The following is a 25550-nucleotide window of genomic DNA, read 5'->3' as shown; positions in this document are numbered from 1 at the left end:
ACTTCATCTGTATGACAATTGCAGATTGTACAGCTTCATCTTGACAGTTGGCATTGGAGCATTGCTACAGGTGTGCTATTGTCTGCATCCATAGTTTGCTGATGTTCGCTGCACCATGGATTGCATGCAAGCATTCCTTTGCACAGGATTCCCCTGATGCAAAATCATTGACACCTGTGCTACAATGGGCTCATCAACACAGACACTGGTGTGCTGATTGGCAACTAAACATCTTTTTCTGATGAACCCCACTTCAATTTAGAATACAATGATGGTCAAGTGTGCATTAGACACAACAGAGGTGAATGCCATCTTCCACAGTCCAGCATCTTACTGAACAATTGCAAAGCATGATAGTCTAAAGCAGGGGTGGCCAACTTTTGTGTACATAAGATCTACTTTTTATCTTAAAAATGTGTCACAATCGACTTGTTGTTGTAGGCATAGTTTAAGTGGCGAGGGGTATGTGTGAAATACATACTATGTTTAGATTGGTAAGAAAAGCCACAATTTAATTTAAAACATGAAGAAAAGGTACTTACATTTTAAACATAAGAAAAATTGAAACTCAATGTTGTCATTTTCGGGGACCACCACATCACCCTTCCTCTCTCTACTGTGTCCAACCTACTCTCTCTGTCACTCTTCCCACCTTTCTTTTTTTGGTTTTACGACCGTTTGTCTACATTTCTTATTCCCTTTTACAACTGTATGCAAATGAATTGCACATGGACCGACAAAACCGCATCCTCTCTCAGATGCGGAGGTCCGATATCACTACAGTTACATTTGCGTGTTATGTTCATGCATTGTGTTTGGTTACAAGTGTAACATATTAAGTCAAGACATTGTGAGCAATCAACCAAAATTGGCTTCATGATTGACTTGTTGGCCACCCTTGGTCTAGAGCACTATTGGATATCATGGGTGATCTCGGCTGCTCAGATTTGTGGGTACTTTCAACAGCAACCATTACATCAGGGAAATGATGGAGTCCAAAGTTGTACCCTTTCTTCAATGCATTCCTGGAGCTGTATTTCAACAGAACAATGCCTGTCCACATATTGCTAGGAATGTTCTAGACTTCTTTTCAGCACGACAGATATAGCTTCTTCCTTGACCTGCCTATTCATGCATCTAAAACTTGCTGTTGATGCTTGTCCCACAGCTAATATGGAAGAACTTTAGGTTTGGATAGAAGCACTCTAGAATGCTATTCTCCAAGTAGACATTCAAAATCTGTTTGATTCAATGCCACAACTTATAAATGCTCTTATTGCAGTTCATGGCAGCTTCACCAAATACTGATTTTTGCCATGTAATATTGTTTGATTGCTCTGCAAATCTAATCATTTCTTTGTATCACTACAGGTTACACATGAAATAAATTTCATTCATTTCTGATGATTCCATCATGGTGTTGCAATTTTTTCAAACATGAGTTTAGATAAACTAGCATTAGAGCTTAGATCAAGTCAGATTAAAGACAACAATCATATTTCCATCTTTCCATCAAGGGGGGACTATACTATATAGATATAAGAGAAAGATACAGCAAAATACTCTAATTATGTATTATGTGTTTTAACTTTGATTTTATTTATAGCTAAAGAGGGACAGCATGGAAATGCTCATCCAAAATGCATTTATAAAATAAAATCATAATAAAATTATCCTGGTTTTAGGTTCAATAGTACTTTATTTTTACCATATAGAAAGCCATATACAGAATTTACTAACATCCACCATCATCACCAACTTTCTAATTTCAGTTTTATAATAAGAATAAAGTGAATTAATAATAAATTAAATAAATATAACAATAAACATCAAATAAATTCCATATGATGATGAAGATAATCTCAGTATAGTTTTTTTGTCCCCTTTGAATGTGATTGACTAACTGTCTTTTTGTAAATCTTTGTCAGGCACCTAAACAATGTTGTTGTATTGTATTACAGTATATATACAAACAGTAAGTGATATTATGTACTCATTAGTAAGAAATGACTTGCTGAGAAAAAATATAAGTATATATATAGTATATAGACTAATATGTGGCCTTGAACCATACACATTATCACCATTATGTTTTTTGTGTTTGACTTAATACCAATTCAACTTTACAGTGGATCTCCTGATATGAAATTCCACTATAAGTCAGGGACTATCTGTGTTATTTATTTACACAGATTAATTTTATAAACTTGACCATATTACATCAAGGATCAAAATGAGGTATGTTAATCTTGAAAACAATGCAAAATGTTTTACACTTATATAGAGAATTCTTTTTAATTTGATCTTATTTAATCTTATATCTTCTCAAAAAATAAACCCTATAGATCAGAATGATGTATTGGCTTTAATTTTGTTATTAAGCAAATATAGTTAAAAGTTAATATATTTAAAAAAATATAAATTTATTGCTTGATAAATTTATAAATTTATTTAATTTCAATAATTATATTTTTTAAAGATAACTGCAATAGCATGGTGCAAAGAAGATTGCATGTTATTTTCTTGTAGTGAAGATGGAGCTCTGTATGAATGGAATATATTCAGTGGTGTTAGAGAAAATGAAAATGTTTGGAAAAAATGTTCATATTTAAGTGTAACTGCTGATCCAAGTGGTGGTACTGGATATGTAATAGGAAATGATCAAACTATCAAAGAAATTGCAAATTCAATAGTAAGAAATTTTAAATGTCTAATGTAACAAATATTTAAATTTCAGTTGGCCAGATGGCTGAAGCGATAAAGTGTCAGCCTATTGCTCTGGGGATCTGGGATCAAATCTGGGTAATTGAAAAATCTCAGGAATTTTTCAGGGGTACTCTGTTCTGGATATGTTATGTCCTATCCCTCACCATATGCTGCTCCATTGTGGGCCTCGTTTGAACCCAGTGGGCATGAAAAGAAGGACCTCAGAGTGAAAAGAGTAAAAAAAAAATATTTAAACTGATCAAAATATTTTAATTTTTCCAGATGATACATTCACTTGACACCAAAACTCAGCTGACAGATTTAACTTTGTCTGGCAAAAATAATATATTGTTTGGGGGCACAGAAAAAGGATATGTTCAAGCTTTGAGATATCCATTAACAGAAAATTTCAGATGGGACAAATATGTTGCACATAACAGTAAAATCACTCAAGTAAATTCCTTAATTCATTAAGTATTTTATAATGTAGGAAATAAGATTTTTTTAATCTTATGGTGATAATCTTTAAATAATTCATATAGGTTAAACTGACTAATGATGATTTGTGGTTAATCACATCTAGTGAAGAAGGTTCTATCTTTATATGGAAATTATGTGATCGAGATGATAGAATATTAACAGAAGAACAACATTTTCTAAGTGGTGATGTAATTATGAAGATAGATGATCTGAAATTAAAGGTACTGTACCAGTTCATATATTTAGTCAAAATTCATTACTTTATATATTAAACAGTTTATTTTCAGATGGAATCAATTGCACATTTGGAAAGACAGTTAAGTGATGTACAGAGAACCAATGAATATCAAATATATATAAAACAAAGTTATCATATCCAAATGTATCGAGAACAAGCTGAAAAATATACCAAAGAAATAGAAGAATTGGTCTCCAAATTAGAAGTATATTAAGCTATTATGATAGAAAAAAATTAGACAAAATATTTTTTTTTATTAATCATACTGTAAAAACTCAACCATAGGACTTGAAATCTCAGAATACAGCTCTTACAACAAAACATAAAGATGATATAGGAGATCTCCAAATGAAACATTTAGCTGAAATAAATGAAAGAGGTATTTATATTTTTTCAATATTAATGTACTGTACATATGAAGAAGATTATAGTCTATTCCACATTTAGAATGCATCTGACCGATTGTGTATCATTCCACCACCATTTTCTTGTCTTTGAATTTACTATGGTGACTCTTATCTACTATTTGAAAATTTTTAAAAAATTTATCAAGTGGCATTGGACACTACATATGTTTTGTTGTTTTTTTCTATTCTTGAAGTTATTCAATGTTTGCACTTTTATTTCCCAAATAAATTATGATATAACAGTCTAAACAAATTCAATAATTTTCTAGTATATATTCCAAATAGTATTTTCAATGAATAATTAATCTGAATAATCTGAAGACAGAACTATTTTTTCTCTTCATACATTTATACACACACACACACACACACTCAAATACATCCAAACACTTTTTCCAAAGAATTGTGAGGTCACCGAACTGTGCCTGTGGGAATGTTGATGACAGAGACAACTCTCCAATTACATAACAATTTTTCCAATTTATTGTAACTCAAAATATAGCTTAAAACAAAAGTATTCTTCAATCTGTCATTGGAGTTTAAATCTTCAGGTTCCCTTTTTCTAACTGAGAGCAAAAGTCCTTAGAGAAAGGTCCCTGAATGTTCCTTTAGGAGTTGAAAGCCCTGGGGCATGGTTATAGGAAGTCCAAAGAGGAGTCCTGTTTTGATTTGGAGTGAAAAAATAATTCTTCCAAGGAAGGTGTGGCACAATTGGAAGCAAGAGAGAGAAGCTCTCCATGTCCTTAAATTGGTCATTTTTATAAACTTTTTTGGATCCCAGATCGATCATTTCGATTGCTCGATCTGACTCACCTCTGCTTTCCAATTATTTTCACTCGTTACTAAATGTAATGAGATTGGAACTCAAATTGTGGGTTGAGTCTACATCAGTTGTCAATTTGATCCCAATTGAAGATGGTTGATCTTAGAACTTACATCATTCTATTGTGTTAATTCAAGAAGTTCATTTTTCTAAGAATTATTTTTAAACATGTTCTTTTATGGACATAAATTTTTATATTTCTTCTTTTATTGGTTTTACAAAATAATACTTTTTTTTATATCTAATTAAGCAAATTTTACTTAAAAGTGCTGTCCCAGTTCACTTCCAGAATTTCACAGAATTGTGACAAAAAGTTGGTATGTGCTGTTTATTCAAAAAAAATTGGATGATGCAAAACATGAAGCCAGAAAATTGATCTGCACAGTAGTGAATACAAACAGCATGCCAATTCTTTATAATTTTTGTGAACATACAATGATGAAGTGAAAGAAAATCTTTGCAGTGCCAGAACACCAATCAAGTGATCATCACTGAAGACCTAACATCTGTACTACAATCCCTAGATGTTTCCATTAATAAGACATTTAAGTTTACTCTGAAAGATCAGTATCAGTAAATGGCAGAGGCTAAACATTTGTTTGCACCTTCCGGAGAGATAAATAAGTTAGAAAGTGAAATGATCTGTTAGTGAATTGACTGCCTGGGCATGAATTTTTTCAGAGTTGGTAGTGAAAAGCTTTCAGAAGTGTGGCATTTCAAGCACATTCAACAGTTTACAAGATAACATAGTTTAGAACACTGATTTTTTAGATTGAGTTCTCATGACAGTGATAATGAATATGATCAGTTGTTCATTCAGGAACCATGCCCATCCTAACTCTGCAACTTTCATACCACAACTTTCATACCACACCATTGCACAGTTTATTTAGTTTAAATTAGTGTANAACAATCCTAGTTTTTACGTCGGTGAAACAAAACGAAGATTAAGGATCAGACTGTCGGAACATTTGGCTGCCGTAAGGTTGAAAATGAGTAATTCTCCTGTCTTCCAACATTGTAATAGTAATAATTGTCAGATTAATATTAATAAATTAAAAATAATTTTTAAGGAAAAAAATATTGTAAAGCGAAAGGTAAAAGAACACTTCGCTATAATTATGCAAAACAATAATGTTAATTTAAATACCGGAATGTTAACAGCGGCATGCTGGGAGTTTTTTGTTAACTGTATAAGTGGCTCTTCAATGAGTTGACTGTTTGAACGTAGATTTTGTGCTGTAAGCCCCACTGAAGAGGCCATAGGCGAAATGCATTTGGGAAGCTTGTTAGTAATGATGTAAATAAAAATTTTTTTCTCTCTGCAGATTATTTTCTTTTTTATACCTTTTTAAACTCTGTTTTTTAAAGATTTTATAGTCATTATTGGCTTGTTTTTTTTTTGAAAAATTGAAGTTTTATATTATCCAAAAGTCAGAAAGGAAAGAAAAATATAATTTTTTCGTAATTTTACATTTTATTTATAGATTTGATTTATAAAATACATGAAAAACATTAAATGGGGTCATGCAAATACTAAGAAACAACAAAACATTGTGAGAAAGAATATTTTAATGACACATGGAAAAAATATGGTAAATAAAACAGTAGATCAGTTTCACTTACTTCAATATATAGTAAATAATATGGCTGAGGATTCATAATTATATTTAATCATTGTTGAGAAGATACGTCTTGTCTCTAAAATCATGATGCTGTCAACGGCTGCACACCTTAGAGGTATGAAGGAGTACATGTCAGGAGTTGCAATTTGGCACAGAGTATTTGGTGCCCAAATCATGCACACATAAAATAAACCAGACTTGTAGGGTAGTCAGGGAACTGAGAACTGGGTCAAAAGAAAATGCAAAATGCCGAAGCTGTTTCTACAAACAGGTATGAGTGCGAGATTTGCACATGCATTGCTCGCACTCTCCAAGACAGTGTCATCTCAAAAATGGTTTCGCTGTCTTACTTCTTTTTATCCAGAGTCACAGCAGTAACTCCAAGTGAAAAAAAAAACCTGACTGACTGTATATGCAGGAATTAGAGTTGCCAATTGTTTGGGGGTCAGTTTCTCTGCCTACAAATGCCTACAGTAATTCTGAATATATCATTCAAAAGATATTTGTTTTCTTAGGTAGTATGAAAAATTTCAGGCTTTTCTTTAAAGGGGTTTCCAAAACATAAGCAATGAAAAGAGCAAAATTGTCAAAAAAAGCTGTATTTTCTTCATCTTTGTCTAGCACTGGAGATGCTTCAAAAAAAAAAAANTCTTGTCTTTACATTCTCAAATATCTAACTTGAACATTCACACATATATATACAGACAAATACACGAATGTATAAATCAATATAAGAGCAGTTAATGTAGTTAATATTAATTAAACTCAGCATTAGATATTTAAAAACTAATCAAATTTTCTCTGAACAGTAAATTTTGCTGAATTTATTCTACGAATTTTATTAGTAATAGAAAAAAAAATATATATATATATATAATTTAAACTGTGTTATATGTGTTATGCTGTGTAAAAGAATCAGGTTAAAATATATTAATTTAACGTAAAAGATTTATTAAATGAACATAATGTGACAATCATAATGTAAGTAGTAAAAGTCTTTATTATTTATTGTGACATCATCACATTGCAAGACTGCAATTTTTAATCTTATTTTCGTTTAAACATAAATCGGTATCTCTGGTCCTTAAGCTTTCCATATCGTCCCAATTTTCATCTACCTAACTCTGTTTTCAAGATTAACAAAGGACAGACAGACAGACAGATGGCAGTGAGAATTGCAATTTGAAAATTTTATCCCAATAAATCAGCTTTAATTGAATATGCAATTGTTTGAGTTTAATAGTTATTTCTTATGTATAATTCAGTATTTCACTCAAAATATAACTCCACAATTCAAAAATAAAGGAAAAACTGTTTCAATATAGAAAATCTAATCAAACAAAACATTTATTTACTTTCAAGCTTAAAATAGTCTATCTTCAGAAACTCTATCTTCTACTAAATTATCTCTACTAAAATAATCTATCTTCAGAAAAAAAAAAAAAAAAAATTTGTATTCAAAAAAGGTTCTTATATCTTCTAATGACCTGAAGAAGACGAAAGTGTGTATCGTCGAAAGCGCTCGTCAATTTAGTGACATATGTGTTTAATTTAACGCTTATATCGTAAAAGTTTTTTTAAAAAGCTCAAATTTATGCAAATTAAAACTTTTTATAACAATTTTACTAATGCGATATTAAAAGCATTTGGTTGATGGCCATCACATTGCCAAGCACTGACAATACTGTACAATATGTCATTGTCTTAGGTCTTGATCACAATCATTAATAAAAAAACATTGATATCCAAACAAAAACATCTGAGATGTAAAAAATTTGCACCAAGTAAAAAGTGACAATTTAGCTGACTCAAATTTTTTCTTTGACAAAGATAAGATTGACATTTCAAAGCAGTACCCACAAGATTTTTACCTGTATTAATGTTTTTTTACATTTTACTTTGAATCATCAAGATTATCTTTACCAAAAACTCCTAAGAAAAAAGTTTGACTGTCATCCAAATTGTCATATTTGTTTTACTTGGTACAATTTTTTTTACATCTTAAATTAAATCCAAACAAAAACATCTATTCAATAAATTAACGTTTTTGTTTATTATACTAAATTACCAGTACTTAGAATATCTAGTATTATAATGCCACATTGGCCTCACTGACAAAATATTCAATTAGAAGCAGACTTCTTACAGAAAAACAAATTCATACAGTTGAAAGAGAAAATTTAGTAGTAAAAGAAAATTTTAAATCTCAAAAAAGTCAAATATTTTAGTCTGTATTATGTATTAAAATTCAACTCTCAATGTGTCAAGGAAAGTCACAATGTCCATGTGATGTTACCATACCATGATAATCAATTACATAATTGATTAATTCAAATGCATCTGTCTATCTTTTTAAAAAGTATAACTTTTTTTTAGTTATTTGTCAAAACCGTGTCTTCTTTTTCTTGTTTCTTCTGATTCTATGTCACGACTTGGTGCATTTATAGACACTTGGCAAATAATTCCATCACCTACATTTACTTCTTACAGAAGTAAGAAAGTAAATGTAAGAAGTAAATGTAGGTGATGGAATTATTTGCCAAGTGTCTATAAATGCACCAAGTCGTGACATAGAATCAGAAGAAACAAGTATAACTTTATTAAGTGTACATAAAAGTTAATACTTTAAATTTTCATTACTTTTTTTTTTGTCTTACCATTGATTATTCTTTATTAAATTTTAAAAAATATTATTTATTTACAGTTATTTAATCAATATATGCCAAACTAATATTGTTTATGCAAGAAATTACCATAAAATGCATGACAAAATGGGTTGGACCATTGACAACAACCAGCACAGAGCCTCTAGTAAAAATGTGTGACCAATGCAATTTATTCATATAAAATTTGAAAAATAAGTGGATGATACATATTATTTTAGATTTAGACAAAATTAAAATTATTTATTTAACAATATAATACAGAAACTTAGAAGCTGGGAAAAAAATCAAAATACCAAGAAATAGTATAACAAATAAAATTTGAAAGTGCTTTTAAAACATTTTTAATTATTACTAACAAGATATCTCAGCAAAAAAAAAAAAAAAAACACTTTAAAATATCCATTTTATTAACATTTAACCGTTCTTATCTTTAAATAAAACTAAACATAACATCTGAAGTCAAAATATGTAAAATATATAACAAAGTGACTTACTTGTTTTCAAAAAGTTTTTTGAAATACTTATTTATTTTAATTTAGTTAAGTGAAATGCCATAAATCAGTTTGTTAAGATGTTCTTTTTTAAATAACAAATCCTATTAAACCTGACAATCACTAATATTGCTGTCAGAAATGCATTTGAAACAAATGTACAGTTCACTTCAGAGGTGTTTTCATTTTACTATTAAAACAGTAATTTTGAAATATTGACAAATGAAACAAAATGTTTTTCCTAACATTTTATTAAATTAAATTATTATTCCTATAACAATTAATGTAACAGCGGCTATCAATGTTAATTAAAAGGAATGATTAGAACAGAGACTACTAACATCGCTGTTATTGACCCTGGAGAAACAATTTATCAGGAGTAATAAATTGCTAGAGGGCATTTAGGGATCAGTAGGCAAATTTATTATTATTACATTTAAAAATGTAAAANTATGTAAACATAAACTTAATTACAGAATTTTGAATATATTATAAATGTTTTTATGATTTTAATTAAACATTTCGAATTTATATATCAATTTATTGAAGAGATAGCAGATAACAATGAATTGATCTAATCTTAATCTGATCTTATCTTTTCTTTATTCACTTTCCTCTAATTACAACAATTTGTTTCAAGTTCTACATTTTATTGAATTATTTACACAATTCGACATATGTAAGAAGCATAATTTAGGGAATTAATCTTTTAAACATGTTTAAATTTTAATAAGGGATTATATTAACTTTTAGTTTCAAGTTCTACATTTTATTGAATTATTTACACAATTCGACATATGTAAGAAGCATAATTTAGGGAATTAATCTTTTATACATGTTTAAATTTTAATAATGTAAAAGATAGTTTAAATTCTGATTTATGTTTAATAAAAACAAAATATGCCAATTCCTATTTAATTTTTATTTCCTATTTGTAATTTATTCTTATTTTGTAGCAGTATACAAAGAATGAAACATAATTTTAGAAAGGGGTTGACAAGCAAAAAAGATTGGAACCCCTGATATAGAACACCTGTTGATAACAATATAGTAATTTAGCAGTTATGGTAATTTTAGTACTGTATATTATTTAGCTAAATGCTAAGAGAAATATGGAAGTCATATTATTATGGTTTTTATTACACACACACACACAAGACAAAAATACTATTTTTTTTTTATCTAGTAGTAGTTCTAATTTGTCTATACTTTTATTGGTGTTCTGTTAAACTGAAGTCATATCATAGCTCAATAATCTTTTAAAATATTTATGTCTGATCATTAGACATATTAATTTAATAGTTTTATAAATTTGTATAATATAAATTTGCATTATGAATAATTTTTATTCATAAAATAAATACAGAAATATTAAATGTTTTGTGAAAAGCAGTCTAAAACTATTTAAAAAGTCCATTGCAGTTTTTCACTTTTTTAAACGAGAAAGTTTTATAACTTTATTTTTAAAATATCAGGAATATATAATTTTAACATACTTTAAATGATATTTAATAATTAGATATAGACATCATAAACTTTTAAATTATTATAGGATCATCTTTTAACAACAACTTAATAAAATAATTTATTTAAAAAAAATTACAGCTGGAGATTAAGATGACAAACAAATTGTAGTACTTTGTTTATGATAAAAATTATTGTATAGTTTAACAGATCTGTATTTCCTTTTCCTAGTGACTATCCAATTTAACAGCATGCTAAAAATGGCTATGAATACTGAAAATATCAGTTTCTCTTCATGCTAGTTTTATAGTTTTAGTTGGTAGATTTGGCAGCTAAATATTTCAACCAATTAGATAAAAATATATATTTTTTTAATTTCATTTCATATTTATTATTATTAGTATTGTTTTTTTTTTTTCAAGGTACCTGTGGTCTGTAATTTGGTTAACAAGTGTTAGTGTAGTTAATGACAATAAAACAATACTCAAAGTTTGTAAGTAAATTTGTAGCAGCAACTAGCTAACATTGCAGGTAAATTACAAACTATGTTCCTGGGGAGAATACTGAAATTTGTCATTATTTTACATGATCTCTGTTTATATTTTCTGGAGTTTTGAACATCTATTTTATCATCTTGGCTTTAAGAATATTTCATCATTGCCATTGTTTGTATCATATTATGTCATTGCTGTCAAAATAGGAATAGAAGTTACTGAAGAGTAAGATAGATAATGATCTAATATTTTTTAATAACTGTTTTTAATATCTTCCAACAAAAGTATTTTAAAAACTTAATCTTTTCTAATATAAAGTATTAAAATAAAATTTGATATATACTTATACCTGGAATTAATGCTTTCCACAATTTACATCATATTTTTCTGGTCCTGATTTTTTCCTTACAGTTTATAAATAAATTTTCTCATAAACTGTAATTTCAGTTTTTCTACAATTCAGTTTTTCTACATTTCCTGCAATTTACACATCTTTATTGGTAAATCTGTAATTTTTAAAATGATATTTTCAAAAATAAAAATTATAACTAATTAAATAAATAAATTTTCAACAGTGTAGGTGATACTACTGTTGCAAATCTGCTATTTTTTAGTTTTAGTGGTATTTACCCATGCATTTGTGTGCTTTGATGTTTTTGTCTTCCTTCAAAAGATTTAATACTTTTTAATACTGTTTTTGAAAATTTAATTATTTCTCTAACTCACAAAACTTTACCCAGTGTTAAAAGTACAGTACAGTATAAGGTATCTTGAGTTAATGGGCAGATGGGTGACTGCTTAAGGTGGCAGCCCACTGATCTCCTGACCTGGGATCAAATCTGAATGGGTTGAGAAAACCCTAGGAATTTTTCAATGGTGGTACCTCTGGATATGTTGGGCTCTGTCCCTCACCATCCTGCTAAGCCATTTTGGGTCTGGCTGAAACCAAATGGGTTTGTGAAAAAGGCTCTCTTAGTATCCACAGGGATCAAAAAAAGTATGTTGAGTAAAAATAAAATGCATTATACATATTCTCTTAACTTAATTATTTACACTTTACTCTGAAAAGTGTAAATAAGGAATTCAACTGTACATTCTTATTCTAGTCCTCTTATGATGACAGAACCTGGCATAAACACTAATATGACTTTTGGTTAACTTTTTTAAATTTATAAAATTTTATTTGTATTATATAATTTAATGGTAACAATGTGCATGACTATTGGCAAAAACCCCCATAACTGTTAATAAAACAAAGTTCAATTGCAACAAAATCCATATATGCATAAATATCAAATTAGTTAAATCCATAACTTATCAACTAAATATATATTGTGTACATATAAAACAGTCTACATAGCATAAAAATTTAAATATAATACCTTTTTAACCTTTAGATCAGCAATTTAGAAAGAAACTAAAGAGAGAATACAATTCTTATGAAAAATTAAAAAGTGATAAAGATCTTATGCAAGCTGATTATGAAACAAAGCTGAAAGAATTAAAAAAAGAGCATGAAGAACAATTAGCTATCCTGAAAACATCATATGAAGAGCACTTAAAAGAATTACAAGATAAATTAAACAAAGTAAAATATTGAATTCAAAATATTTAAAATAAATTCAAAACATAACTAAATGCAGGTACAATTTTTATTAGGCTATTGTGGATCATGAAAATACTAAACATAACATGGAAGAAATGAGAATTTCAATGGAAAGAGATGCTGATAATGAAATTTTGGTCATTAAGGTATCATACGAAGAAGAACTACAAAATGAAAGGAATCAAAACAGTCATCTTAACGGAGAAATTGACATGATGAAAGGAAAAGTAATAATATGAATATTAATTAAAATCATCATATATAAAGTGTTTACATTAATATATATTTATTGTTTTAAAATTATAAAATAATAGATTGCAGCTCTGAAAGATGATATTCAGAAAAATCAGAAACAAATAGAAAACAAAAATAAAGAAGAAGAAATGTTAAAAGTACACATTAAAAATCTTGGTCGTTCAATTGAAAATTTAAAAAGAGTTATCAAAGAACGAGAAGAGACAATTTTAGAAAAGGTATCATTGAATTTATGTAATACCAGTATTAATAAATCTAATGTTTAAACTATTGTATATTATTAATTTCCTTTATAGGAGAAATGTACACATGATCTAAGAAAACATAAACAACAGTTAGAGAAGTTAAATTTTATGTTAAGTTCTAATACACAAGAAAATGAAAGTAAATTGGGTCCAATCCAAGAGGAAAATAATAGATTACGTAATCAAATGAAAGATGTAAGTTAGTAAATTTAAGTTTATAATAATTAAAATGAAAACAAAAAATATTGAATTAAGAGAGGTTTGTATTTGAGATGATTTTTTTTAATATTGAGTTGAGTCATAAATAATGTCATTTTTATAATTTTTAATAGACATTATTAACGTAAAAAATATTTATTTAATTCAATATATAATGCTTTTCATTAGGTGTGACATTTTTCCATTGATCTAAAAGTTTTTAAATGCCTTTTTTATAAAAACAGTCTGATTTTGATTAAAAAAATTTCCATGTACATCTGGATAACTTCTTTTGAACTAAAATTTTATCCATTAAGAGTGTTTTGAAAGCATCAGGAGAGATGTTTAATCTATACATGCTAGATCAGGCTATAAGGAGGATGAGGGAGAAATTTCAAATTAAGCTCTTACATTTTGTTTGGTTGTTATTGCAATATGGAATTAAACACTATCATATAACAAAATAACGCCATTCCTGTTTGTGAAAAACTCTAAGAAAAATTTCACATTTGACAATTTTTTTTCCCAATTGTTAGCAGTATAAAGTAGTAGTCATGTTTCATTTGGATTAAACAACTCAAAATGCAGTATGCCCATAGCCCACCATACACAAACACCTTTTGAGGATCAAGATTACACTTTGGTTCTGAACTGTAGCATTTAGATCCAACCACTGTTTTCTGTAAATAACATCAGCATATAATATTCACTTTTTTTCCAGTTATTATTCTGTCCAGTAATGAACTTTGCTCTTGCCAATTAAGTAAACTCATATGGATAATTGATCCAGAAGATTCTGTTCAGTAATGTCATGTGGGATATAGTGACTAAGTGGTGTAATTGCCTAACTGCTGTTGCCTGAGACATACTAAGTTTTCTGCAATTTGTATAGATAATTTTGGATTATCTTTCACTTCCATAGTAATTTCAGCATTCCAAGTCAGAAGATTATCCAGAGCAAGACTCATCTTCAAGATTAAAATTACCATCCTTAAATGTTTTGAATCAACGCTGATATTTTCTGACATTTAAGACTTCACTGCCTTACACACTACATATATTGTTTGCTGCCATAAATGCAGTATTATTTTTTCTGAATCCAAATAGCATTACATGCCTTAAATATATTTCCAAGAACTTATTTTGATTGATGCTAATAACTTAACTTTTAAAATAAAATAATCTTGAATCATCATAGAAATTGTTATTTAAATTGTTATCCAATTGACAAATTTGAACTTGAGCTGATTGGTGTATTAGACAAGTCATGCTTATTGTGTGTAATATCCTCTATAAGCTGAATTCAACATGCTTGTGAGGTTTCTCTGGTTATTCAAAAAATCCAGTTACAACTGATCAAATATCTTTACTTTTTCTTTTCAGAAAAGAACATGACATGCATTTTGAATTGAAGTTTAATTAATTTAATTAACAATCCTCTTCAGTGTTAAGTGTATTTTTTCTCTCAAATCATGCAAATGTAGATAATAATGGATGATAAAATTATAAAACATTACAATTTTGCAGGTCTCAATTTCAATTCTTCTATAATCACAGAATTTTTAACAGTATAATACAATCCACAACAATTAAAACATTACTACATTGTAATGTACCACATGATGCAAGTTAGGGTTCAAGTACCAGGCCTGGACTTTATGGGAACAAAAAAAAAACCACATATAAGTATAAATTTACAATAAAATATTTATTCAATTGATCAATAGTGAAAGTAATTAGAAACAATGGTTAATTATAACAAATGTTAGGATACATTTCAAATATTTGAAAATCCAAAAATAAAATAAATAATTAAATAAATTCTACAATTAGATACAAATCAAATTAAATAAAGTTAAATCAATTCAGTTCATCAATTCAAATCTCCACCCACAAAAAAGAATACTCAAAGTAGATATTTCCCACTCTGATTGCTGTTGGGAGCTGCACCACATGGCTGAATAGACGTATCGTCATTTTATCTGGTTCTGTATGTAGCTCTGCACTGCCCTATTTACATTTGTTCGCATCACGGGATCAGTCACTGATACAAATTAGCATCCTTTGCAGTTTCCCTTTTTAAATTTTTGCACAATGAGGGTTTAGGAGTTTCTGTCCTTAAAAAAAAAAGACCCCTCAAAAAGAAAGTAACTATAACTAAAAGTAACACCCAAAAACATAAAATAATGATTAGACATCTTCATGAGTAAACAATGTAATAAAAACAGACAAATACAAAATTACAATACTTAATGAACTATTATAAAATTACAATGCAGGATGAGTATGGGTTCAAACAGAACTTTAATAGAGAAGTCAAGGGTGTACCCAGTGAGGGACAGCTGCCCCTGGAAGAAAAATTGAAGTGTAGTAATTGACACATAGCACAGATGTATCAATTTAATATCAGTTTGAATAATGAATATTGTGACTAGACTAGAGCCTACAGCCATCTGTCATGAAATCTTAGACCTATTTTGCTGTTCACTGCTATTCTTGCACTCAAAGAAACTATAAGTTATCCCCCTCTAGTTCAGATCCTGGGTACAATACTGAGAGAAGTCATGCTTAGTATGAAAATAATGCTTAGGAAAAGTAACATTACTTATGACTCAACTCAATTCTTAATTATCTTAATATATTACATTTGCATTTATTTACATTCAGATGGAAGAAAAATTGGTCAGATTTCAACAAAGTAATAAAAACCTTAGATGTTTACTGAAGTCTGTAAGATTGCAAATGAAAGGCATTGAAAATGAACGAATGAAAGAACAAAACAAAGTCAGTAAAAGTTTCTTAAAAAGTTAAGAAACTCAATATATAATTAATGACTAAAACAATTATATATTAATTTAATAAATTTCTTTTTACAGGCTCAACAGGTTTATGTTAAATTAATTCGTTACAGACAAGATTTGAGCAAATTAGTGACAAACATTCAAAATCCAACAAAACTAAAAATAAGTGTAATCAATCTTTACAGACAACATATTGAAAAAGCAGAAGTACATTTTCAATAATTTATATAGCTTTATGATTGTTTAAGGATAACTGTTTAAAATATATTCATTTTTAAAATTAAAGGTAATTAATGCTGAAATGGATGATGAGAAAATTGATGAATATCAAAGACATATAGAATATTTAGAAGATACCATGACAGCTTTGAAAGAAAAGATGGAGAGAGAGCTTTCTACTCAGCATAGGAATTATGAAAGGCTTATACAAGTAACTATATATTTGTCATATATAATTGATATTTTTGATTTTAATGTATGCATATATAAATTAAAAATAGTAAAATAGTTTATGTATAATAAGATAAATTTTAACAAATCGTGCTCTTAAGAAAATTATTAATATTTAACTAATTAAAATTTTTCAACTTTCTGACATACAATTTCACTACAGCAATAGAAATTTAAAAATATTTTTCTTTGATGTGGTTCTGTTATATATTTTATTATAATATGTAAAGAATCATTAATCAATCTTTATTACTTTAATTTAAAGCATGATTGTTTGTGAATATGTAATTTTCTCTTTACAAATTTCACTCTGATATCTAATACAAAAACAGATGTTTTAAAATGTTAAGGAAAAATCTTGTGCTAATAATTATTTCAATATTTAGTGCATCAGAGGTTAAGATTTTGGACTAGGAAAAAGAATTGCTATAAAAAAATTACTTAAAATTACAAGTCATAATGTCATAATTTTTACAAGTCATAATATATTATGACTTGTAAAAATTGCTTTAATAGAGAGAAAATCTCTGAATGAAATGTTTGAGTACTTTTGAGCTATTTTCAGGAATTCTAAAAATCATCTTTACCATTGAAATGTCTATGTTTTGTTTGCATGGTGATTGAGTCTTTTTAGAGTTTCTGAAGATAGACTATTTTAAGCTTGAAAGTAAATAAATGTTTTGTTTGATTAGATTTTCTATATTGAAACAGTTTTTCCTTTATTTTTGAATTGTGGAGTTATATTTTGAGTGAAATACTGAATTATACATAAGAAATAACTATTAAACTCAAACAATTGCATATTCAATTAAAGCTGATTTATTGGGATAAAATTTTCAAATTGCAATTCTCACTGCCATCTGTCTGTCTGTCTGTCCTTTGTTAATCTTGAAAACAGAGTTAGGTAGATGAAAATTGGGACGATATGGAAAGCTTAAGGACCAGAGATACCGATTTATGTTTAAACGAAAATAAGATTAAAAATTGCAGTCTTGCAATGTGATGATGTCACAATAAATAATAAAGACTTTTACTACTTACATTATGATTGTCACATTATGTTCATTTAATAAATCTTTTACGTTAAATTAATATATTTTAACCTGATTCTTTTACACAGCATAACACATATAACACAGTTTAAATTATATATATATATATATTTTTTTTTCTATTACTAATAAAATTCGTAGAATAAATTCAGCAAAATTTACTGTTCAGAGAAAATTTGATTAGTTTTTAAATATCTAATGCTGAGTTTAATTAATATTAACTACATTAACTGCTCTTATATTGATTTATACATTCGTGTATTTGTCTGTATATATATGTGTGAATGTTCAAGTTAGATATTTGAGAATGTAAAGACAAGAACATTTTAAATAAAAAATATAACAGTAAAGCAGATTTTTTACTTTCATGGCTGTTATAGGGAAAATATGGCAATCAGTCAAAAAATGACTCCCCAAGATTTACATTTTACATTGTTGGACTTAAAAGACCTTGAAATGTCAAGAAATGCAAAAAATTTGGGGTTGTCTTCCTGTATGTATGGATGTTAGAATGTGTGTGCATGCACATGAAACTATAAATAACTGGAGGGGCAAAGACTAGTCAACCATTAAAACTAATACATGCACACACAGCCTAGTGGTTACCACATTGTGTGGGGAAGAATGTACAGTTTTTGTGTATTTGTCAAAGCATTTCATTCTGAGTTAATTTTATTTAAACTGAATATTATTTGAAGAGTGGCTGACAACAGCATATAAGTCGATAAAATTATACTGTGTATGGTGCAGCCATTCATTTTTTATGCATCTGTAAACAGATGAGCATTTGATAGAATAGTGATATACAAACACACACTTTATCATCTTTAAACGAAGAGTTAAGATGATTGCTATAAACTAATACCATTAAAAATGATATCAATAATTAATAGTGTTTTAAATAATTTACATACTTTTCTCTATTGAAATTTCATTTGTAATATTTAAAATTTTCAATATGTTGCCAGATATTTTTAATTTATGGATAGTTTTATGACTGGATAGAAACCATTATATATCTTTTTTCATATGTAGATTATATTCAAATCATGTATAATTTGAATATAATCTATATACAGATAAAATAACCAAGAAAATGATATATTAATGTTGTGATAAGTTAATAATAAATATATGGATAATGGCTGATCAACAACAAATCTTTATTTTTTGAAAAACTGAAAACGATTATTAAAAATGTTTGACCTATATTACTCTTGCTAATCTAAGCATAATACATTCTGTCAGCTTTTTTGTAGCCCCAATGGGCTACAAAATTGTACAAAATATCTTGTTCTCCATATATTATTATTAATATTAATATAGCATATTTGAATTTATTCTTCCTGTTATTTTTAAGATGAATATATACAGTATATTGTTAAAAGTATATATCTCTTATATTATTTCAGCATAATTTTTATTTATATATTAGGAACATTCAGATATGATACAAGAAATCAATAGCAATCGTAAAGAATTATTAGCTGCTAGAAATAATATGAGAAAACTGGACTTTGCATTTGGTGTCAGTACAGGAGAAACTACTGATGTTAAAGAAAAAGTAGACCAAATTCTGAAGATTGAAAAAGATCAAAAGAAACTATTAAAAGACATTGAAACTAGAGATAAAATAATTCTTCTTCAATCACAGAAAATACGTAGATTCCATGCTCAAGTTACATCTAATGTTGCAGAATATCATGATGATGGCTCTGTTTCTGAAGAACTATCTCCAATGAAAAGTCTTACAGATAAAAAGCTTTCTGAATATTCCATAATACATCAAGAAGAAGCTGGGACAAATTTGGAATTTCTTTCTAAAACAGAACTCAAATCAAAAGAAATATCTGCAAATGTTGACAAATCAGTTGTTGAAATCAATAATCAAAAGCATAAATTCAGCCAAACTTCTATAAAGCAACAAGATAATGATTTATCTCAAAAATATTCCAAAGACATTAAATCAGAATATGCTAAAATAGATATTCATGATCATATTAAAAAGCAAAGTGAAAAAGAATCTCCAGTAAAACTTGAGGATAACATAAAAGGAATCTCAAAAAATATACTAACAGAAACTAATGAAGAATATATTGATTTTCTCAGTTCAGATATATATGACTTTGAATCAGATTATTCTAAATTATCTGATGTATCTGACGACTCCAGAAAATTTAGAAGAAATTGTGACAAATGAAATTTCAAAGAATAAACATAATTTAAGTGATGAAATAAATGAATTGTCAAAATTCTGATATTATTATTCAGTTAGAATATATAAATTATCCATAATAAATGTTTATTATTATGAAATAAATTTTATTTCTTAAAATGTAAATAGGTCCTACACACACATTTTTTCATTTAATATTAAGCATAATTATTTAAAATACTTTAAGGTTTAAATTAAAAAGGATATAAAATTATTGTGGTACTTTTCAGTTAATGGGACACCAGTCAATCGATGAAATCCAATTTGCATTTACATCTTAATATTTGCTTTAATTTAGATTAAATAATATATAAAGTTAATTAGAATGCAAACCTACCCTTTTCTTTAAATATGTATAAAAAATATGTATATGTATGATTATGAATTTAAACAACGAGTGTTAATACATGTTTCATATTGAAAATGATTAGCAAATTTTTGTGGATATCCATGAAATTTGCTGGAAGAAAAGGAAGGAAAAAGCTAAAAACAGTCATTAGGAAACTATTATGTGGTGAAATAATTCTTTTTCTTCAAATAATGAACTGATATAAGATAATGCCACAGCATGTTAAAGCCATCAAGTTTGTAATAAATAAGACATTGATCTTGATTCCATCAATTAGGGGTCAAAAAAGATTATGTTGGTATTACACAAAGAAATTTTACAGTATGTCTCAAAGAACATAAATATAATGTTGAAAAAGGCCTTACTAACACAATATTAGAAACAATGTTACAAATAGAAGGCTCAAATGTAAAGTGGAATGAAGTGAACATTATGAAAGCAGTAATCTCTCCATCTCTTGTAAAGAACTTGGAATAAATAGAAATATATAAGAGCAAAATTAATGATCAATGCCTGAATGCAAATTCCCTTGGCATGGAAATACACAATAGAAAAAAAAATTAAGACACAAAAACCCTTAAGTCATATGGCCCTGTAATCAGCGTTGGTTTTACTTTTATTTTTGTTATATTTTCTTATAAGTTTTACCTACTTAATTTTATTTTTGTTAATTGTATTTTGTTCATTATATATTTACAGTAAACTCACGATTATCTGGGCTAATGGTGGGAAGAGGTGGCACAGATAATCTGAACTATAATTATTTATTTCTAAAATACAACATGTAGATTTGATGTAGATTCACCTTTTTCAAATTTTTCAATTAACATTAGTTTTTGTTTTATAGTAAGTACAACTTTCTTTCGATTATTAGGCATTTTAAAGATACTTATCTGAAAATTAAAAAAACATCTTATTTTATGTAATTTTACACTAAAAGTATTCGTGGGAGAGTTATATCAAATCTTAAATTGTAATATGTATTATAACATGCAACTAAACGAAACTTTGTATAAATGTACTCACTATCGTTTTCTCCTCTGAAAAGAAACGTCCAATGCGAAAGAAGCAGCCTAACTAAAGCCAGTCCAGCTGAATTCAGATACCACCACCACCCGCTTCAAACATCTAAATATGAACACACTTGTAGGATGCGTAAACATGAAAGCGAGCAACTATTTAAAAATACACACACACACATAATTATTTTTTAAAAATTAAATTCATGCACAGATAATCCACACATGGATAATTGGGAGCTTACTGTATTTTATTTGTTCAAGTTTAAATTTGTAATTGGAATTTTAAGTTTAAATGTAAATTCAAATATTCTATTTTTGTAATGATTTATTATTGAATTCAAAAACCTGATGATGACCTGACCTATTATAATAGGTTGAAAACATCTGTTTAATAAAAAGTTTCTCTCATCAAGCATTAGGCAGTGAAAAGATTGTTGGAAGTTCAGTGATAAAAGTAGAAATTTCATCTTCTCTTGATATTTTGTTTATTTGGATCTTCATTCAAATTAAAAATTGTTTTTTTGTTTAAAAAATCCAATAGAAACTGTTGTCATTTTATTTATGAGGATGAGATGTGTAATTTTTAATAATTCAGTTTTTCTTAAAACACATTTTATTAGTGATAAAAATCAATAAATTTTAAATCTGTTTTGAATTATAATTCTTAACTTGAATTTATTGATACTAATTTTCAATTTATGAGCAATACTATTTATTAGCTAATACTAATATAAAAAATTTCATAATATATTGAAGAATGAAAGTGACAACAAAAAATTAAGTAGCATAAAGCAATTAGATTTACTTACCTAATACTGCTGGATGCAAAAATATTGTCATATAGGAAAATTAACCAAGAAAGAAGATAATCAGAACTTCCAAAATTGTTTCTTTACTCTGAAAATAAACTTTATATTTTGAGATTAATAATGAAATGTTATACTATCAGAAGAATTTCCTATTCACCTACGTTATCTTCAGACAAATTTTCCAAAGAAAATGTCTATGAAATAGTTGGCAATGTTCCATCAAAGAGAGAAAACCTAAACTTACCCTTAAAACATTAAAATTCCTTTACCTAAAACATTGGTTAGTCCTGCTTGATTTACTAAAGAAGTCCAAATTACAACATTGTAGCTGTGTCTTTAATTACCTCACTATATCTCAAATATTATTGTATATAGAATTGTTCCAAATAATTTTGGTATCTGAGGCAAGCCTAAAAATAGTGCCAACTTACATACATTTTTGTAATCATCATGATGCCTTTTTAGCATCCCTTCCAATTTGGTATATGAAGCACTTGCCAAGGCTTAGTTGTATATGGTCTAATCTAAGTAGCCAGTTTTAGAAATTCTTTTTGTAAACCACCTCAGAAAATGAGTTATAAGAAATAGATGACTTCTGATACATTGTTTTCAGGTTGGTCTGCTAATTCAGCAGTCACCAACCTTTCTGACCTCACAGACCACTAAATTCAATTTTGAATCCCACAGACCACTATCATAAATTTTTTTTAATAATACAAACATGTATAGAATAATGATCATAAGTTCCATTTCACTTTATTAATATGAAATTCAATTGTTTAATTATAACAAATTAATGTGAAGTTTTTTGCTGCTTGTTTGAAATAAGTTTATGGATTCTTGGGTCTTCCACAAAGGATGACAATCGCACTCATGTTATTTATTGATTTATTGACATTATTATTTATTGATAATCTTCATTTTGTGTCTGGTTTTAGATTCAAATAAAAAAACCCTAATGAGAGAAAAAGCATCCAAGCATTTTGCATATCTTCGTAATACTTCGTGTAATAGTGAGTTGATCATTGTCAAAATTTCTCCACGGATCACCAAAATTTTCTCATAGACCATCAGTGGTCTATGGACCACTATGCTAATTGGCATTTCATCCTTCAGTCACATCTCAAACATCAATCAATCAATCTTCCCTCGTTATTCTCTTTCCTTTCCCAGTCTTCAATGTATTATTTCACACATCTGGAATCTATTAATAGTACTTTTCTTTCCTTGTATACTTTTTCCTAATTCAGATTGAATGCTGACAAAGGAACAAGGCCCACCAGTAGCCAAGGGGTTCCATTCTCTGAACTCTGGTAGTTCAGTTGTGGGTTTGTGCCTCGTCAGGACAGGCTGGCCATGTGAAGTTTTCTGGGTTTTCTCCACATTTTTAACACCTAAATAGGGCCAGTTACCCTTAAAAGCCCTCCCAGAAGGCATCCTCCTAGGCAGATTGCTAAGTGCTGCATTACCATAACAAACAAAACAAACAGACAAAGGAACAGGTGTCTGGTTCCTGCAAAATGAGTCATTTTGGAACCAGACATATGTTCTTTTGTAAGCATTTTATTTGAATTGGGGAAAAGGAGCAGTAAACAACAGATATTGGGAAAGAAATATTTGGTATTTTTGAAAAGTAAATGTAGTAAAATGTATGACAATTTGGTTTGTCCACAAAATGATCATGAATGATTTCAAAAGAATTCCAATATTGATATTGTATATTTACTATTTCAATGTTGGCATTTAACTATTCAATAAAACTAAGAATATATTTGGCAAATGCAAGAAATTATAGAAGCTGGTTAGTTTGAACTGATGCAAACCATCTGAATTCTATAACAGTTCTTATCCAGATATCTATCCCTTCTCATAATACGTGGTATGGTCATCATTGCAACCACACTTGTCAACAATAATTTTAATTATTCTGTACATATTATATATATGAAATGGTCAATTCATATTAAGTATTCATTAATGTGAGATTTTGGGATGTTGATGTAGTATGATCAGGCCCAAATGCAAATCTCAATGAAATACAATAACATGCCTTGTTGAAAAGTCAATAATACGGGTCCTGATGGACAGTGACAATGATCAACCATAATGAATAAGTATATTTATTTAATCATGTATATTTATAAATCAACTTGATATTGACAAGAGAGAGTACTAAGTTACATCTCACCTACACTAGAGGAATGGAACAAGTAGAGTGGCACTGATCAAAATCCTAATATATCTTTGATGATTCCTTTTGTAAGAAAACACTAAAAGCACTCTATTTTCTTGATCAACCAACTAATTTTTTCCCCTTAAATTTTAATTTTTTGTTTTTCCTTCTTTCCTCAGAGCTAGCCAATAGAGTTCAGGCAAACTTCTTTCTGTTATAGAAACCATTTTAATAATTTTAATAATTGTTTTCAGTTAAAGGGAAGAATGATAATGATATATCATTATTGCATGGAACAATAACAGTAACAATAGAAAAGTTCTACTGATAAAATTAGGATTATGTTACCTATACAAAATCAAATTTCACCTTCCGTTTAACACTTGAATTCAAGACCATCTTTATAACTTGAAATTTTTTAAATCAAGAAATCAAATGTTTGTTACCATGAATATTTTGAGTATCACATGTATAATTGTATATTTATTACAAACAATTTTATTGAAAATAAGTTATTAAAACAGGTATTACGATCACAGAAAAGTAAAGTTACTAAATATCTTAAAAAAATTAATTTTGAATTTATAAAAAAATTTTACCTTAATTTTTTCATTGGGTTGTTATTTAGTTACTGAAATTCAATAAATTATGCTTTTAACAGTAGTATCATTTTAAACAGTTTATTTGTCTTCTAATATTTATAAAAGTTTAAAATTCTGCTATTTAAATATAAAACTTTAGAAATTTGAAAAGCTATTTTAAGTATCAGTATCAATATAATAATTTTCAAATCATACAGTCTTGGAAAAAATTATGACATCAAAATTTGCACTAAAATGAAAAATACTAAATTCAGCAAACAAAAAATAAGTAGAATTTGTTATCAAAATCATCCACTTCAGAAACTGAATTTTTTTTATGACTTCTTTAAAAAACAGAAAAAGTAATAAGGACAAAATTGTAAGACACTAAGAGAATTTC

General features: G+C 28.0%; 1 protein-coding gene and 1 long non-coding RNA gene across 5 annotated transcripts in view; one reads left to right on the top strand and one right to left on the bottom strand.

Annotated features, from left to right (window-relative positions):
- The window catches only part of LOC111630697 (cilia- and flagella-associated protein 57-like), a 52190-nt gene extending 31902 nt beyond the window's left edge, over positions 1 to 20288 (top strand). For all 3 annotated transcript variants that reach the window (XM_023374841.1, XM_023374843.1, XM_023374842.1), the window contains 13 exons: positions 2480 to 2692; positions 2989 to 3159; positions 3249 to 3407; positions 3474 to 3629; positions 3710 to 3803; positions 12792 to 12982; positions 13054 to 13227; positions 13315 to 13473; positions 13552 to 13695; positions 16366 to 16482; positions 16575 to 16706; positions 16786 to 16929; positions 19437 to 20288. In XM_023374841.1, coding sequence (XP_023230609.1) covers positions 2480 to 2692; positions 2989 to 3159; positions 3249 to 3407; positions 3474 to 3629; positions 3710 to 3803; positions 12792 to 12982; positions 13054 to 13227; positions 13315 to 13473; positions 13552 to 13695; positions 16366 to 16482; positions 16575 to 16706; positions 16786 to 16929; positions 19437 to 20201 — 2619 coding nt within the window. In that variant the 3' untranslated portion in view covers positions 20202 to 20288. The remainder of the gene's footprint in view (positions 1 to 2479; positions 2693 to 2988; positions 3160 to 3248; positions 3408 to 3473; positions 3630 to 3709; positions 3804 to 12791; positions 12983 to 13053; positions 13228 to 13314; positions 13474 to 13551; positions 13696 to 16365; positions 16483 to 16574; positions 16707 to 16785; positions 16930 to 19436) is intronic.
- LOC111630699 lies at positions 10926 to 25263 on the bottom strand. Of its 2 annotated transcripts, XR_002757572.1 has the most exons (4): positions 24585 to 25263; positions 22397 to 22484; positions 11744 to 11871; positions 10926 to 11588 (listed from the first exon to the last, which is right to left on the bottom strand). It is a non-coding gene; the product is annotated as an uncharacterized LOC111630699 (long non-coding RNA). The 2 variants fall into 2 exon arrangements; XR_002757571.1 differs by having other exon boundaries at positions 10926 to 11871.
- Between the last annotated feature and the right edge of the window lie 287 nt (positions 25264 to 25550).

Source organism: Centruroides sculpturatus, unplaced genomic scaffold, assembly GCF_000671375.1.
Source record: "Centruroides sculpturatus isolate CEXI.00-Female unplaced genomic scaffold, Cexi_2.0 scaffold376, whole genome shotgun sequence".
NCBI classification, from domain to species: Eukaryota; Metazoa; Arthropoda; class Arachnida; order Scorpiones; family Buthidae; genus Centruroides; species Centruroides sculpturatus.
The sequence above is the reverse complement of the archived record's forward strand: the minus strand, read 5'-3'. Positions and strand labels throughout refer to the sequence as shown.